Genomic DNA, 14992 nt, shown 5'->3' on the forward strand with positions numbered 1-14992 from the left:
CAGTAAGGACTTGGACAAGAGGGGCTGGGGCGGGCGGATGGCAAGAGGTTGAACACAAGTTTACGCATGCGCCTCGAAGGCGGCCGGCGTTCTGCGCATGCGTGCATGGATCCGGCAGGCTGCCAACTGCGCAGGCGCCCTTAGTTGGCGGGACTTTCAGAAGCCGCGGCAGACTTAGTGTCGCAGATAGCTGACGGCGCCCCAAGGCCCGTGAAGAGCGGCCGCAGTGGCGCAGGACGTCGAAGCGCGACTCTTGGCCGCGGAGAGTGATTTGCTGGCTTGTATCTCCGAGACGGAGGCTGTGGGCTGGACTGGCGTCGTCCGGAGGTCAGGAAGTCGCAGATCTCTCCGTGGACGCCGTTCGGCTCATCTCCGCACCAGCCTCCTTGGCGTCGGACCTCTCGGCCCAGCCCAGACCGGTCGCTGCCCCCCAGACAGAGGGGACTGGGGGAACTGGAGCGCTGCGACCTCCTCCGGGTGAGAGGAATCCCAAGGGCGGGCCGCGCCTCTCGCTCGGGGCCTGTGCAGAACGGTGTTTGAGGGCTGGGGGGGTGGGTCACAGGCCCGGGTTCGAATTTCACCTCTGCATCCGCACCCACGGGCTGTCCCCAGTGGGCCGGGCTTTTGGTCCTCTGAACCCTATCTGCGGGGAGGAATTAATGATAGTATTTACAGAGCTGTGGAAAGGATTCAGTGGGATAATGAGATAATGATGCAAATAAAACGCTTGCGTACATACATAGATCGTGGCATATAATAAGCGCTTAACAAGCAGCTTAACAAATGACATTTGTTGCTGTTATTATCCAGACTTGAATCTGTGATACAGCCCTACTGTGGGGATCTAGATCCTTGACCTACCCACCCTTGTTCTGTTACCTTTCCTACGCTGTCCCTCCCTATATATTCATTTTTCATTTAGAGTCTCTCCCCCTCATACAGATTTTTGCTGGGAGGGAGGGGTAAGCATGGAAGATGCAGAGACGCCTCAATCATGTCCTTCCTTGCCTTCTTCCAGTCAGTTGTCTGTGACAGCCACTAGGGACAGACCTGTAAACAGACTTTACAGTGCTAGGAAGACTAAGGGGTGGAGCAAACAACTTTGCCTAGAGAAGTGGTTTGAAAGCTTCTCATTGGAGCTAGGTTGGGAAGGCTGAGTAAGTCTTACAGGCAGTGTGTATGTAGAGATTCAAAAGTGGTGCAGGGAATGGGGGTGGCAGGAGAGAGCAGGGATGGGTAGGTTAGGAGTAGTTAATGAAAGGTGTTGAATATACTGGAAGAATCTGCTGCTGTCTAAAGAATGGATTGGAGAGGAGCAGTGCTGGATGTTGGAAAACTAGTGGAGAGACTGCAAGGTTATGCTGGGGAGGGGGAGGCAGATGGTGGAAGTTCTGAGACCCATACTAAACTAAGAACTGGAAGTGGAGAAAAGTTTTCCAGAGACTGTCGGAGGTAGGATGGACAGGACTTTGGTTGGGGAGATTAAACATAAGAAGTAAAGGATGATGTGATTTTTCTAGTTTGGAAGACCATGTAGATCATAATGCCATCTAGGACATGAGGGACTAGTTACATGGGAAATAAAGGAGGGTATGTGTTAAGCGAGACATCAGTATTTCTAACGATGAGTTCTGTAGAAATTCAGCACAGGAGATAATGATAGTCTGATAGTCTCTGGAGGAGGTGGATGAGGTGGGACTGGGCTGGGCCTTGTCAGGTAGGTAGAATTTCATGGCGCAGAGATGGACAGGTCAGAAAGGCTGGACAACACAAGGTCTCTTCTGGGGTAGTAAAGCCCCAGCAAGACTGAGGCTGAAATGTGAAGAACAGATCACCTTGTTTTCCTATTTTCAGGGTTTTCATCCAGGATGACTTCAATAATTAGATCGGAGACGATAGAAAGTAAGTATTGTAGTAAAATTAAGGACCTCTTGCCTTGGGTTCAGATTTCTCAGCTATACACAAATGCTTTCCTGGCTTCTGGTGGATTTGGAATCACGTATTCACATATTTGCAGAGATGCTTCCTCACTGTTTCCATGATCTGGGGCATACATTTTCTTTTTCCACCTTTTTGCTCAGATGCATGGTTGTGGTGGGTTTGATTTTGTATTTTGACTTTTTCATAACAAGTGCTAGAAGAGGAACCAGTGACAACTAAGACTCATGATCATCCACTGGAATCAGATCCCATCCCTGTGGAAGTGTGTAGCAAATCACCTGCCTCCCTGGAGATGGCTCAAGGCGTTTCAGAGGGAAGAATTCACCTTGGCTCTAGCCCTAAAATGGGGGGAAGTTGTGATCTCGGCCACCAGGAAGGACTTCAGTCCAGGTCCCTTCATTTGTCCCCCCAAGAACAATCTCCCGATCGTCAAGACAAGAGTCGATCTTGGAGGCGAGCGAGTATGAAAGAAATGAGCCGGCGGAAGTCACTGCCTGCCTTTCATCAGGGCATCACAGGTGGGGTGCTGCGTATGTAAGACAGGAGTTCCAGCTCAGATAAGAGGCAGTGAGGTACGGCAGAAAGAATGGAGGAGGAATGACTTGGCTCTGCTACTTGTTATGTGACTGAGCAAATCATGTCACCCCTGTCAACCTCAGTTTCCTCATCTGTAAGGGGGATAGTCTAAGATCCTAAGTACTCATGTCAAACACCTAGTGAGTGTTCTGTATGATTGCTATTATGTTAACAGCTGCCCATTGTAATCTCCACCATGAACAGAAATTCTAGTTTACAATTGTTCAACTCTCACCTCTGCTAGGATGAGAGGCATTAAAGATTTCGTATGGCTTTCTGTCATTTCCTAAAGTAAAACAGAAGGTGGATGGGTTGCTACCTGCTTATAGGCTTTATAACTGAAACTATCTCAGAGGGAGGATGCCTGTAAAAATATCTTGGTGAAAACTAAGGTTTTAGACATGCCGTATTTGAATGTGATTTGTGTGAACTTATAATTACATCTCAGTAAGCAATGAAGTACAATATTTAATGTGGAAAGTCCAGCACATTTCAGGAAGAACTTACTAGTTGTATAACCTTGAGGAGATTACTTAAGCTCCTTTGCCTTACAGTCCTTATCCGTAAATGGGATGAAATAATACCTATTTTACAGGGTTGTGTGAGAATTAAATGAATTGATATATAACCCAGTTCTTGGCATATAGTAAGTAAATAGCTCCAGTGTTAAGCTATTGTGATTATTTTAAAGATATTAGCTCACTTCCAGATGGCCTAATGTGTAGAAGGAAATCTGGGTAAAAATAGCCATTTAGCATACTGCTGCCACAATTGTGCTCATGCACTTTACTCTGTAGGTGTGCCAAGAAAACAGAAGCAATTCCCTAAGGTTACCCCTACCTTTATCTCTGTTCCAGGGCCTGTGGACCTAAAAATTCTATATAACAGAAAATCACTGATGTAATAAGATTGGTTATCTCCTGGCTATTCCTGGCCACTTGCCAGGTTTCTTTGGTTATAGGCAGAAGGTATCCTGTTTTTCTATACTAACAGCAATGAGAAATAATTAGGAGGCAAAAGAACTAAAAACACAGCCAGCTGAAGCGGGGGGACAAAAATATATGTATCTCAAATTGTCAGAGCAAACTTTCTTTGCTGTGTAATAATTGATGTTTTTAGTTGGACATAATTAAAAAAAACAGTATCTACATCTTGTAGTCGTTTGAGGATTCAGTGGCATAATTATGTAAAATCCCACTCCACTTCAGGGGGACTCACCATGTGACCTTGGGCAAGTTACCTATCATCCAGCCTTTGTGCCTCAGTGTCCTCCTTTGTAAAATGGAATTGATAAGCTACTTGCCTTCGGTTTTAATGAGGTGTGCATAGCATTTAATGAATTGCCTTTTATGTAGCAAGTGTTTAACAAATTACTATTAATGTTATTATTAGGTCATTATAGAGAGGCAGTATGGCTCTTAGTGGGAAAATACACATTTTTTGGTGGCAGACTTGGGATTGAATTCTGGCTCCACCAATATCTGGCCTCCGGCAAGTTATCTGCCCTCTGAGCTTCGGTTTTCCCATCTGTAAAATGGAGCTAATAATTTATAAGACAGTGTATTTAAAGCACACTGCAGGAGCACTTGGCTGACTTACTCGGTAGAGCATGTGACTCTTTTTTTTTTTTAATAAGATTTTATTTATTTGAAAGAGGGAGAGGCAGAAACAGAGCAGGAGTCGGGGGGAGGAGGGAGAGGCAGTCCCCCCGCTGGGCAGGGAGCCCTACGTGGGGCTCCATCCCAGGACCCTGAGATCCTGACCTGAGCCGAAGATAGATGCTTAACCAACTGAGCCACCCAGGTGCCCCAAGCATGGAACTCTTGATCTCAGGGTCTCAGGGTCCTGAGTGTAAACCCCACATTGGGCATGGAGCCTACCTGAGAAAAAAAAAAAAACACCACACTGCAGTGCCTGTCCTAAAGATGCCCGAATGTTCCCATTTCCTTTCCTTGAATGTTGAAAATAAAACATCAAAAACAAGTTAAATGATTTTTAAAGTTACATTGTTTTTACTATTTTTGATGTTATTTTTTTTTAAGGATTTAATTATTTATTTGAAAGAGAGAGAGCTCGCACATGAGCTGGGGCAGGGGCAGAGGGAGAGAAACTCAAGCCGACTTCCGGCTGAGCAGGAAGCCAGTTGCAGGACTTGATCTCACTACTCTGAGATCCTGACCTGAGCCAAAATCAGGAGTTGAACACTCAACCAACTGAGCCATCCGGGCACCCCTAATAGATAAGATTTTAATGTAATCCATAAAAAGTTCTTAATAACATTTTAAAGTTAGTACATATAAATAGGTAAATTTCATTTTTTGGTGAGTCTAAAAAAATTATATATAGTCTATATAAATTCTCCTTTTAAGTAGAAAAGGCTGCCTACGCGTTCTTATCTGAAGTTAGACCCCATCAGGAGGGAGGACAATTTTCAGTTTTTTTTTACTTTGCTAACTGTATTAGTATCTAGCTCCTTACATGTGGTGATATTTTATGTTAGAGCTCAGCAGATCCATCAGTGCCAACTTAACAGAAAGCAAACGGCTTGTTGCTCTCCTGCTTTCCAGTTTCCAGGTAAGAATCTTGGAATTGAGAAATGCTTTCTTTTTCTTTTTCTTTTTTTCTTAAACTGTTACTGTGACAGCCCCAAAAAGAGATCAGTATTGTGTAATGTATCAGTTAAGATTAAAAGATGCTTCTCTCTAGGTGGGATTAATTTAAAAGCCAGATTTAATCCCAGCAGCAGCTGATTTCTCTCTGGACTAGTCTCTCTACCAATCCCACTGGTTCTGGTGCTAACTGAAGCAGCTGACAGAGATTTCCTCAGTCTAGTATAGATTGCCCATTGGCAGCAAATGATGAGAATTTAAAGTGGGTGAAGGTCAATATCTAAGTTAAAGGAGACATTTAAGGTCTGACTACATACCGAGTGGAAATTATATGGCTAACTTGTGATTTACATCAGTTTAGATAAGTCATTTGTGTTAATTAAATGACCATGTTTCTCTGAACCAAAAATCAAAATGTATAGTCTGAGCAAAGAGATTTTTCCTGATCTACTTATTTGTTTATAGGAAAAAATCTTAGGTATAAAAATTAAATCATGTTTACTTTCATGTTGATTAAACATCATGAAATTACATGAACTCGGGACTGGCCTGGAAAATCTTGGTTGTACTGAAAATGCTTTCCTTTATTTAGTTCTCTGTTCAGAAACTTGAACCTTTCCTAAAGGACACTGAGGGCTTCAGTCTTGAAAGTTTTAGAGCCAAAGGTAAGTTGCTAAGAACAGATGAGCAAGCTTTGGCCTTTGGCTTTACCTTCTGTTTAGGTCAGTTGAAGCTCCACTTTCAGGACCTCCATTTATAGGAGCTGCTGCCTCACAAAACCAGCCCCCCTCTATATTTTAAAGTTATGTTTAAAAAAGTAAGAGTATATGCTTATGACATTCAGAAGGTATAAAAGTGAGACGTAAGCCTGCCTCCCACCCAAGCCAGTCCAACTCCTCTGCAGAGGCCACCACAGCCACCAGCTTCCTGTTGATTATTACAGAGATCTTACTGCATTTTACAGAGATCTTTACCAACATTTTTACATGAATACCAAATGAACATATACTCTCTGCATTGTTCTTTACCTTGTCTTTTTTTTTTAAGATTTATTTACTAATTTTAGAGAGGGTGGGTGGGGGAGGGGCAAAAGATGAGAGAGAGAGAGACTCAGGCAGACTCCGTGCTGAGTGAGGAGCCTGATGCGGGGCTTATCTCATGACCATGAGATCATGACCTGACTTGAAACCAAGAGTCAGACACCACGCAGGCGCCCCTTGTCTTATTTATTGTTTGTTTGAGAGAGAGAGAGAGAGAGAGCAAGGGAGAGAGCACAAGCAGTGGTTAGAGGCAGAGGGAAGGGGAGAAGTAGACTCTCCCACTGAGCAGGGAGCCTGACAGGGGGCTCAATCCTGATACCCTGGGATCATGACCTGAGCAAAGGGCAGACACTTAACTGACTGAGCCACCCAGGCGCCCCTTGTCTTTTTTTTTTAAACCAGTTTGTCTTGCATGTTGTTCCATATTGCACATACAGAACTGTCTTGACATTTTAGTAGCCATATGACATTTCATTTTATAAATGTTCCATATATCATTTAACCAGTTCTTTACTGATGGGCTTTTAGGGTTGTTTCCAGTCTTTTGCTATTATAATGAATAGGGTCATGAATACCTTTTTACACAAGTCTTTCGGCACATACACAAGTAAAAATAAATTTCTAGAACTGGAATTACATAGATCAAATGAAATGTGAGAAATTACCAGATTGCCTTCCAGAAAGGTTATATCAGTTTATTCTCTTACGAGCAATATATGCAAGTATCTATTTTTTTCACACTCCTAACAGTTTTACCAAGCAGTTCAGATTTTTTACTATTTGATAGGTGATAAGAAGTATTTTCTAGCTTTAATCTGTGTTCCTTTTTCTTTCAAAGAGGATAAGCACTTTTTCATATTTTTTTGAGCCACTTGTACTTCATTTTCTGTGTATTGTTTGATTGTATCCTTTGTTCATTTTTTTTTAATCCATAATGTGTTGGTTGGGATAGTTTGCCCCTCATCTTGATGCAGGGTGCTTTTAGCACTGCTTCTGTCTGAAGGAGTATCCTTCTGTAAGTCTGGCTTTTCCTCCTGTAGGCTGGCAAAGGACAGTGGCGCAGCCAACACAGAAAACTCCTGTTTGTGCATGGCTAAAGGCGGTGGTGATTTTGTAGCATCCTGGGCACTTCACATCCATGAAATAGGAGTTAGGGCTCTGCGCCAGGCACTTCTTGTGTTTCCTTTTCTCTTCTGGGATGGGTGGAGGAGGTCCTTCAAGAGGGGATGTTCTTGTGGGGAGGTCGGCACCGCCGGAAAGGCTCCTTTTTTGTTTTTGAAAATTGGGATGTTGGCTTTTTTACATCAGTTTGTAGGAACTCTTTATACGTTAAGGAAATTAGCTGTTCATCTGTGATATAAGTTACAAATATTCTTAGGAATCCATTTTCAACTTTCTAGGAAGTAGCTTTTTACAGTATAACTACACAATCATCCAGGGTCAGAAATATTCAGTGTTACCCACTTAAAAGACCTGGAAAATATATGAACTCAGGCTGTTGTTTATCTCGGCATTGGACCATCACCATAATTAGAGTAGATAGGATAGCTGTTTAACATCTGCTTTCCTCTTTGCATTTCTCACCTGAGTGCAACTGTAGATTCTTCCAAGTCGAAGCAGAGATCTGTTTTTACCTTATGCCCATAATTCTTTATTCTCCTTTAACATTTTTCATTACGCCCCTGCCTATTGCCTGACTACTGTAATATGTTCTTCCTTTCAGTGCCAGCAGTTGAAATTTCTTGAAAGAATGAAATGTCAGTGCACGTATAACTTTTAACTAGTTTTCACCAGTCAAGTAAAAAAAAAACGCTATCATAAATGTCATAAAGAGGAGTTGTCTTCCATTTTATCTATATCTACCCAAAGAACAAAGATAAAATATTTCTGCATATTTATACTACTTCTTTAAATAGGTGAGAGGGCCAAAATGTAACAGGGGACCCTAGAGCTGAGACCACCTTGGGTATATCTTTGTCAGCAGCTTGCTCTGGAAATTCATATTCTATATATTTTATAACGTACTTTTTTTTCCCCCCTCTAGCATCTTCTCTTTCTGAAGAATTGAAGCATTTTGCAGAGAGCCTGGAAGGTAATGGAACTCTACAAAAATGTTTTGAAGATTCAAAAGGGTATGTGCAGTTCCCCTTCTGTTCTAAATTATAATTGAATTAAGACTTTTCATTATAATTAGTTGCTTATTCACTCAACAAACATTTATCCAGCATCTTCTACACATCAGGCTCTTCTAGATGCTGGAGATAAAATGATAAATAAGCAAGGTCTTTCTTAAGTATTTTAACAGGAGAGACAATCAAATACGTAGAAAATAAGGATTTCAGGTAGTGATGATCTAAGCAGTCAGTCACTATGATAGGTACTTGAAGGGGGTGTACACAACTTTAGTTAGTGTACAGAGAAGACCTGTAAGACCTGAGTGGTGGGAAGGAACCAGCCATGGAAAGATGAGAGGAAAAGCATTGTTCAGATATTTGCTAGCAAGGCAAGTTGGTGATAAACTTATGTTCTTCAGCTGTTGGTAAGCAAGAATCTTAGAAGTTTTTAAATCCCAGCCCCAAACTGGTAGTTCCTTTATAGGGGCAGGGTCTAACCCTCTATCTCCTGCCTTGCAATAAATCATGTCACCTGGGCTTACCTCATAAAACTTTTTAGTTTTGACTTCACAAAGGTTTACTTTCCCACAGATTGTTAGAATTAACATTGCCGGGGCGCCTGGGTGGCTCAGTCGTTAAGCGTCTGCCTTCGGCTCAGGTCATGATCCCAGGGTCCTGGGATCGAGCCCCGCATTGGGCTCCCTGCTCCGCGGGAAGCCTGCTTCTCCCTTTCCCATTCCCCCTGCTTGTGTTCCTTCTCTCGCTGTGTCTCTCTCTGTCAAATAAATAAATAAAATCTTAAAAAAAAAAAAAGAATATTACTATCCAGGAGATGAAAAATATGTTGGCTTAGCATAGTATCTCTTTTAATGCAGTGTATTTAAGTCCCAGCTGCTGCATCTCAGAGGTGATAGAGGCTTTGTGTCACAGGCCTTGATGGAGAAACATGAAAGGTGGCACAACTAACTTGTCTTTGCCAGGTAGAGTACCGAGTACATCTGCAGAATTTTGGCATTTTCAGGGCTTCTTTTCCATCAGGATTAGTTACCCAACTGAGCTGAGCCATTAGTGTAAATATACATAATCCCTGTCCACTGATAGCATCATTTTGAGTGGGAAGAAGAGGTGTCACATACAAAAGTATTGTTGGGCCTTAAAAGGTGACTCAAAAAGAAGAGACACAAAAACAGTGTTCACCAGGGGCACCTGGGCAGCTCAGTCAGTTGAGTGTCTGACTCTTGGATTCTGCTCAGGTCCTGATCTCATGGCTAGTGAGATCAAGCCCCAAGTCAGGCTCCATGCTTAGCGAGAATCTGCTTGGATATTCAATCCCTCTGTCGCTTCCTCCACTCACGCTTTCTCTCTCTCTCTCTCAAATAAATAAATAAATAAATAAATAAATATTTTTAAAAAAATGATGTGAACAAAAGTTTGGAGATAGAAAACTCCAGATGTTTGAGGGTGGGGCTGAGTGAGATTATATGGGGCAGAATAGGTGAAAGGAAACAATTGGAATCAAAGTTAATGAGCTGGTTGGAGCCAAAACAGCCTAAAGTGCCAGGTTGAAGAGTTTTCACTTTTATTCTGAATGCAGTCAAGAGTCACGGAGTTTTAGGCAAGGAAAACAAAATTAAGGAATATTTTAGGGAAGGGTAATCTCGCTATAGGTGAATTGGAATCGATGAGAGAAATGGAAAATAAAGAGACCACTGAGGAAATTGTTATCTAGTGCAAAAGTGAGAGAGACCTCAAGGATTAATATTTGTTGAAAGATGAATTCTGAATATCTTTTACTGCCATTAAAATTTTGTAAGGCATCCTATTAAAAGCAAGGGCTTTTGAAAGATTTATATTGATCTTACAGTCCTATCTGTGTTTCAGAAAATCATCAGATTTGTCTCTGGAAACATCAGTGGCTGAAATGAAGGAATACATAACAAAGTAAGTGAAAATGAGTGATCTTTTGTTGGAAAATCTAAATTCATCTGGGGAAAATAACTAGGTCTGGAAAAAATTAATAGTAAACATTCCATTCAGAGTCTCAGTACTAGTGTGTCAACACTGGAATTTAGAAAACTGCATATTGGGATCTTGTGGGCTTTACTGATAGCCAGTTTCATAGAATGGAGTCTAGGGAATAAGGATGTTAATTTGATTTTAAGAACTCATGTTTGATTTGATTAAATTAACATCCTCTGAATCAGTCGGGCTTTCTAATCCTTTAATGACCTTTTTATTCACATCTTAGAAGGAGAGTAGACACCTGATGTACTTATTGTTGCCCTCAGTGATTCAGAATGAGATGATCAAAAAGTAACTGATTATTTTTTTCCTGATTCTATAGATTTTCTTTGGAACGTCAGTCTTGGGATCAGCTCTTGCAGTACTACCAGAAGGAGGCTGAAGAGATCATATCCAGGTTAGCTCCATGATTGGAAATGGGAAGCTATCTTTTTACCTTGTGGAATTTGATTTGAATTGATTTCAGTTCTATTAGCACAAATTGAAAGATGAATCCTTTCTCATAGGCCAATCAGCTCATCAAAGCTCTATAAAATGTGTATTAGCACTCTAGAACTATAAATGGAGAGTTGGGGGAAAGGGAGGGAGAGTGGGTGTCACTATTTTCAGTCAAAGAACAGAATTGCTTCTGTTCTGTGTCCTTGGCTGCTTTCCCACATCCTGGAGGAGACAGGCCCATCTCTGCCCTGTACCGGGGCACCCGGGCTTGGGCCAAAATCTTGGTCAGGGTACATCAGTTTGCACGTGGCCTTTAAGCTGCAGGTAAGGGAGAGAACCCTGGCCAGGTCCTTCGTGGAGATGCAAAGACATGGAAGGGGGTGATGAAAGAGGGTGTATAGGAGAGAGAGGATCTTTGGGTCCTAAAGGCATAAAAAGTGGGAAAGTGCTAGACTTTGATTTAGTTGGCCATCTAAGCCAGTGATTTTAAGCTTTTTTTCCCCCAACAGTATCTCAGCTAGAAACCCAAATATTTAATGTTAGCTAAAACCCTAACTGCAGAAGTGGCCTCTTTGTAAGGAGGTGCTTTCAGGAACATGGTTTGAAAACTTCCGCAGTCTAGGCACTGATGGTTACCAGTTACTTTATTTGCCCCTTACATGTTCTGTTTATGAAGATAGGTAAAGTATAAGATGAAAGTTTCAGAATAAGAACTTTTGATGTGGCATAGCTTATTGGTTAAGAGGAATGCTTCTGGAAGCAGAGTGTCTCTGTTAAAATACTAATTACGCCTTCATTTTGTGACCTTGGGCAAGCTACTTAATCTCTAAGCTTGAAGTTCCTCTTGAAAACGGGGATAATATTAGTACCCACCTCATTGGGTTGTTGTGAGTGTAAAGTGAGGTGAAATGGAACGTGTTTAGCAGGGTCTGGCAGTCAGGAAATTTTGGGAGTGGTTGTTGTTAAAGAGTCCTCAGTTTTCATGAACTTTCCATCATATTCAGTTATTTCAGATAATTGAAGTGGCCCAGCATTTTTCGGAAAAGATCATAGATATGGATTTCAGGAAAGCAAGCTTTGGCTTTACCATACCCCACCTATAGTCCTTTTTGTAAATGGACCTTACTGTTAGGTGGAGTCAACTGAGCTGAAGGTTCTAGCATTTCCTGGAGCCCAGTGTTATAAATATATTGACACTAGAATAATCGTTTCAGACCCCCTTATTAATAAGAAAGCCTACGCCTACAGTAGAGTGGAAGAATATTGGTTCAGGTTAATAAAGCCTTAATGGCGATTTTCTCCCCTAGGTTGTCTTACATATCTTCCCCCAGAAAATGATGATAAAAATTCCTTGAGGGGCGCCTGGCTGGCTCAGTCTGTTAAGCATCTGCCTTTGGCTCAGGTCATGATCTCAAGGTCCTGGGATCAAGCCCTGTGTCAGGTCCCTGCTCAGTGGGGATTCTGCTTCTCCCTCCCCCCTCTGCTTGTGCTCTCTGTCTCTCTCTCAAATAAATAAATAATTAAAAACCCTTTAAAAAAAATTCCTTGAACGCTCTTTTGTTCTTTTTTTTCCTTCCAGAGGATCAGCTGAAACCAAAGTTACTGAAGTTGAAGTGGAACCTGCAACATATCTTGGATCTTCCCAGAGTGAAGTCCTTAATACAAAGCCTGACTACCAGAAGATATTGCAGAACCAAAACAAAGTCTTTGATTATATGGAGTTGGTGGTGAGTTGGCTCATATTTTATTTATTCATTTGACAGAGAAAGAGCACAAGCAAGGGGAGCTGCAGGCAGAGGGAGAGCGAGAAGCAGGCTCCCCGCTGAGCAGGGAGCCCAACACAGGGTTCGATCCCTGGGATCATGACCTGAGCCGAAGGCAGATGCTTAACCAACTGAACCACCTAGGTGCCCCTCTAAGGTGCCATTTTAACAAACACTTGAAAGAAATGAGGAAGTGAGCCCTGAGGACATTTGGGAGAATGGTATTGTATCACTCCAAGTATCAACAGAAAGTAGATGCACTTGATAAAGGTTAATTGAAGGAGTGATATATAAAGTGTAGGTATTGAGGAAACCACAAGGATTAGTGCAGTAACCTGGGGCTTAGAGGCAGCTGAACTCTTACTGTCCCTAGGCCTGAAGGGTGGAGGGGAAGAACAGTCACTGTGGTACCAGAGGAAGAAAGTTATATAGTGGGCGATGACCTTTAGTTGAGAGACAAAACTAACTCAAGACGACCCTTCCAGCAAGCCTGCATAAAAATATCCTGACTTCATTCAACTCCCTCCCACTTGGGCTCCCTCTTGGCTAAACCTGCCCAGACACCAGAGGACATGGAATCCTGTTTGAGGTTATGCTTGGCAGCCTCCCAGGCCATAGAGCAACATGGAGAAGTGCAGTGTGAATCTGGAGGAGCAAACAAAGTGTGTGGCACAAGCTTTCCAGGTTGAAAAGACAGCAAAGCAAAGCTCCTGAGCAGGAGCTTGCCTGTCCCTTCTTGAGGAACATCAAAGAAGTCACAGACCCTTATAGCTCACAGCTGTTTTTCATGTGCAGATGGATGAACTGCAAGGGTCAGTGAGGCAGCTGCATGCTTTTATGGATGAAAGTACCCAGTGTCTCCAGAAGGTGTCAGTACAGCTCGGTGAGTGTGTGTCTTCAGGGGACTAGAGCTTGCGCTATTTTATATGTGATAGCCCTTCAGATACAAACTACCCTTCAAAGCATATGGTCTCAGAAAATAAGGCCTGTATGAGATGATTTCTTTTTCTCCCCTCACCATAATTATTATGCTGTGGGTACTCAAAGTTGATGGGAAATTTCTAGATGTGAATTCCACAGGAACACAGTAGATTGGAAAATTAAATCCCCACAAACTGTGTTTTAGTAAATCCAAGCTTTTAAATATCCATTGTCGTTTTCCTCTTCATTCTTCAAGAATCCACTAAGTGACACTGACATTACTTCCCTGTTGCTTTTCCTTGGCCTCCTCCAGCCCTAAATTATTTGCTATATGTACCTTCGTTTTCTCATTACATTGTATTATGGTTGTGGTTGCAGCTGGCTTTCCTGCCGGACTGCCATCTCCTTGAGGACAGAGACTCTTATTTGTCATTGTAATGCCCTTCAGTGTCTGGCACAGTTGTCCATACAAGAAGTTTTCAATAAATGTTATTTTGAATTCAATTGAAATTTACTTTTGTCTTTCCTCTGCAGGGAAGAGAAGCACACAACAATTAGACCCCTCTCCAGCTCGAAAACTGCTCAAGCTTCAGCTACAGAACCCACCTACCACACATTGCTCTAAGTCTTGTCAGTGACTTCATGTAGCTTTCCTGCACAAGGTGCTCCAGAGGAGAGAAATGGGAAGAGTGCCCCAGCACATGGCAACTGCGTGGCAGTCTGAGCTGGTGATAGCTGCCTTTGTTGCCTTTGAGGATAACGGGCTGAATGTAGAGCCCTGCAGTTTTTTTTTTCCTAAAAGTGACAGAATTTATGATTCTGAAAGAGTGTAGTATAGATGCTTTTTCCAAGAATGTGCAAAATGCTTGCAACTTCTATTGTGGAATGACCTTGAGAACTAGTAGCCCATTCTTTTAAATATCCTTCATGGTCAGTAATCTTCATCTTGTGAAGATGTTTTTTAGGTTTTGAAACAATCCAAAGTCATTCAGGACCAAATCCAGGGAAACATTTTAGGGGTCAAGTTGGGTTCTGGTAGTAAAGGAATGGGACTAATTTTCTAGTGTGGCGCTGAAGGTGATTTTTGGTAGAGGAGTTGTGAGCATTGTTTGCATCATGTGGATAAATGTGTTACCACTTTACACGATGTCCAGGTTGAAGGAAATACCATTCATTCTCTGTCCTGTTCACAGTGTGCTTTAGGTTTTAATATTGAGTTGACATCCTAACTCCTGGATTCATGGCAGGAGGGAGCTAAGTACTGTTTTTCATTGTTCTCTATTTTTAATAATTTGCATTATAAAATTGCACATTATTAAAAGCTTTCTTTTGTCTTTGTGTATACACTGAGCATATAAAAAATTTTTTTAAGGCAGTGGGGGCTTAGCAGAAAATAGGATTCTTTGCCAAGATGCTGAAGTGAACAGTAGTGTGGAAATATGCCTCAGCATTAATTACCAGGAAAACACCAACTAATTTATTGTTAATGTTTCTTATTCTCTGATCCTCCTAATAGGATAAAGCCTACTTCATTTAAATACCCAGTCATAATCTTAAGTCTTAAACCT

General features: G+C 42.0%; 1 protein-coding gene and 1 pseudogene across 3 annotated transcripts; one reads left to right on the forward strand and one right to left on the reverse strand.

Annotated features, from left to right (window-relative positions):
* The first annotated feature begins 72 nt into the window (after positions 1-72).
* On the forward strand, positions 73-14745 carry DSN1 (DSN1 component of MIS12 kinetochore complex). 3 transcript variants are annotated; one of them, XM_025876713.2, is made up of 11 exons: positions 73-477; positions 1855-1902; positions 2133-2459; positions 5018-5091; positions 5719-5791; positions 8211-8298; positions 10162-10221; positions 10625-10699; positions 12320-12467; positions 13299-13386; positions 13959-14745. In XM_025876713.2, the coding sequence occupies exons 2-11, from the start codon at positions 1869-1871 to the stop codon at positions 14060-14062; spliced, it is 1071 nt and encodes a 356-aa protein (XP_025732498.1). In that variant the 5' UTR covers positions 73-477; positions 1855-1868; the 3' UTR covers positions 14063-14745. The 3 variants fall into 3 exon arrangements, with proteins under 3 accessions (XP_025732498.1, XP_025732499.1, XP_073736570.1); XM_025876714.2 differs by lacking the exon at positions 2133-2459 and having other exon boundaries at positions 80-477; XM_073880469.1 differs by lacking the exon at positions 1855-1902 and having other exon boundaries at positions 88-477.
* LOC112827878 (small ribosomal subunit protein eS27-like) lies at positions 7148-7725 on the reverse strand (annotated as a pseudogene).
* Positions 14746-14992: the final 247 nt, after the last annotated feature.

The sequence above is a fragment of the Callorhinus ursinus genome, unplaced genomic scaffold (assembly GCF_003265705.2).
Source record: "Callorhinus ursinus isolate GAN/ISIS: 27379988/994484 unplaced genomic scaffold, GSC_fseal_2.0 scaffold38, whole genome shotgun sequence".
NCBI classification, from domain to species: domain Eukaryota; kingdom Metazoa; phylum Chordata; class Mammalia; order Carnivora; family Otariidae; genus Callorhinus; species Callorhinus ursinus.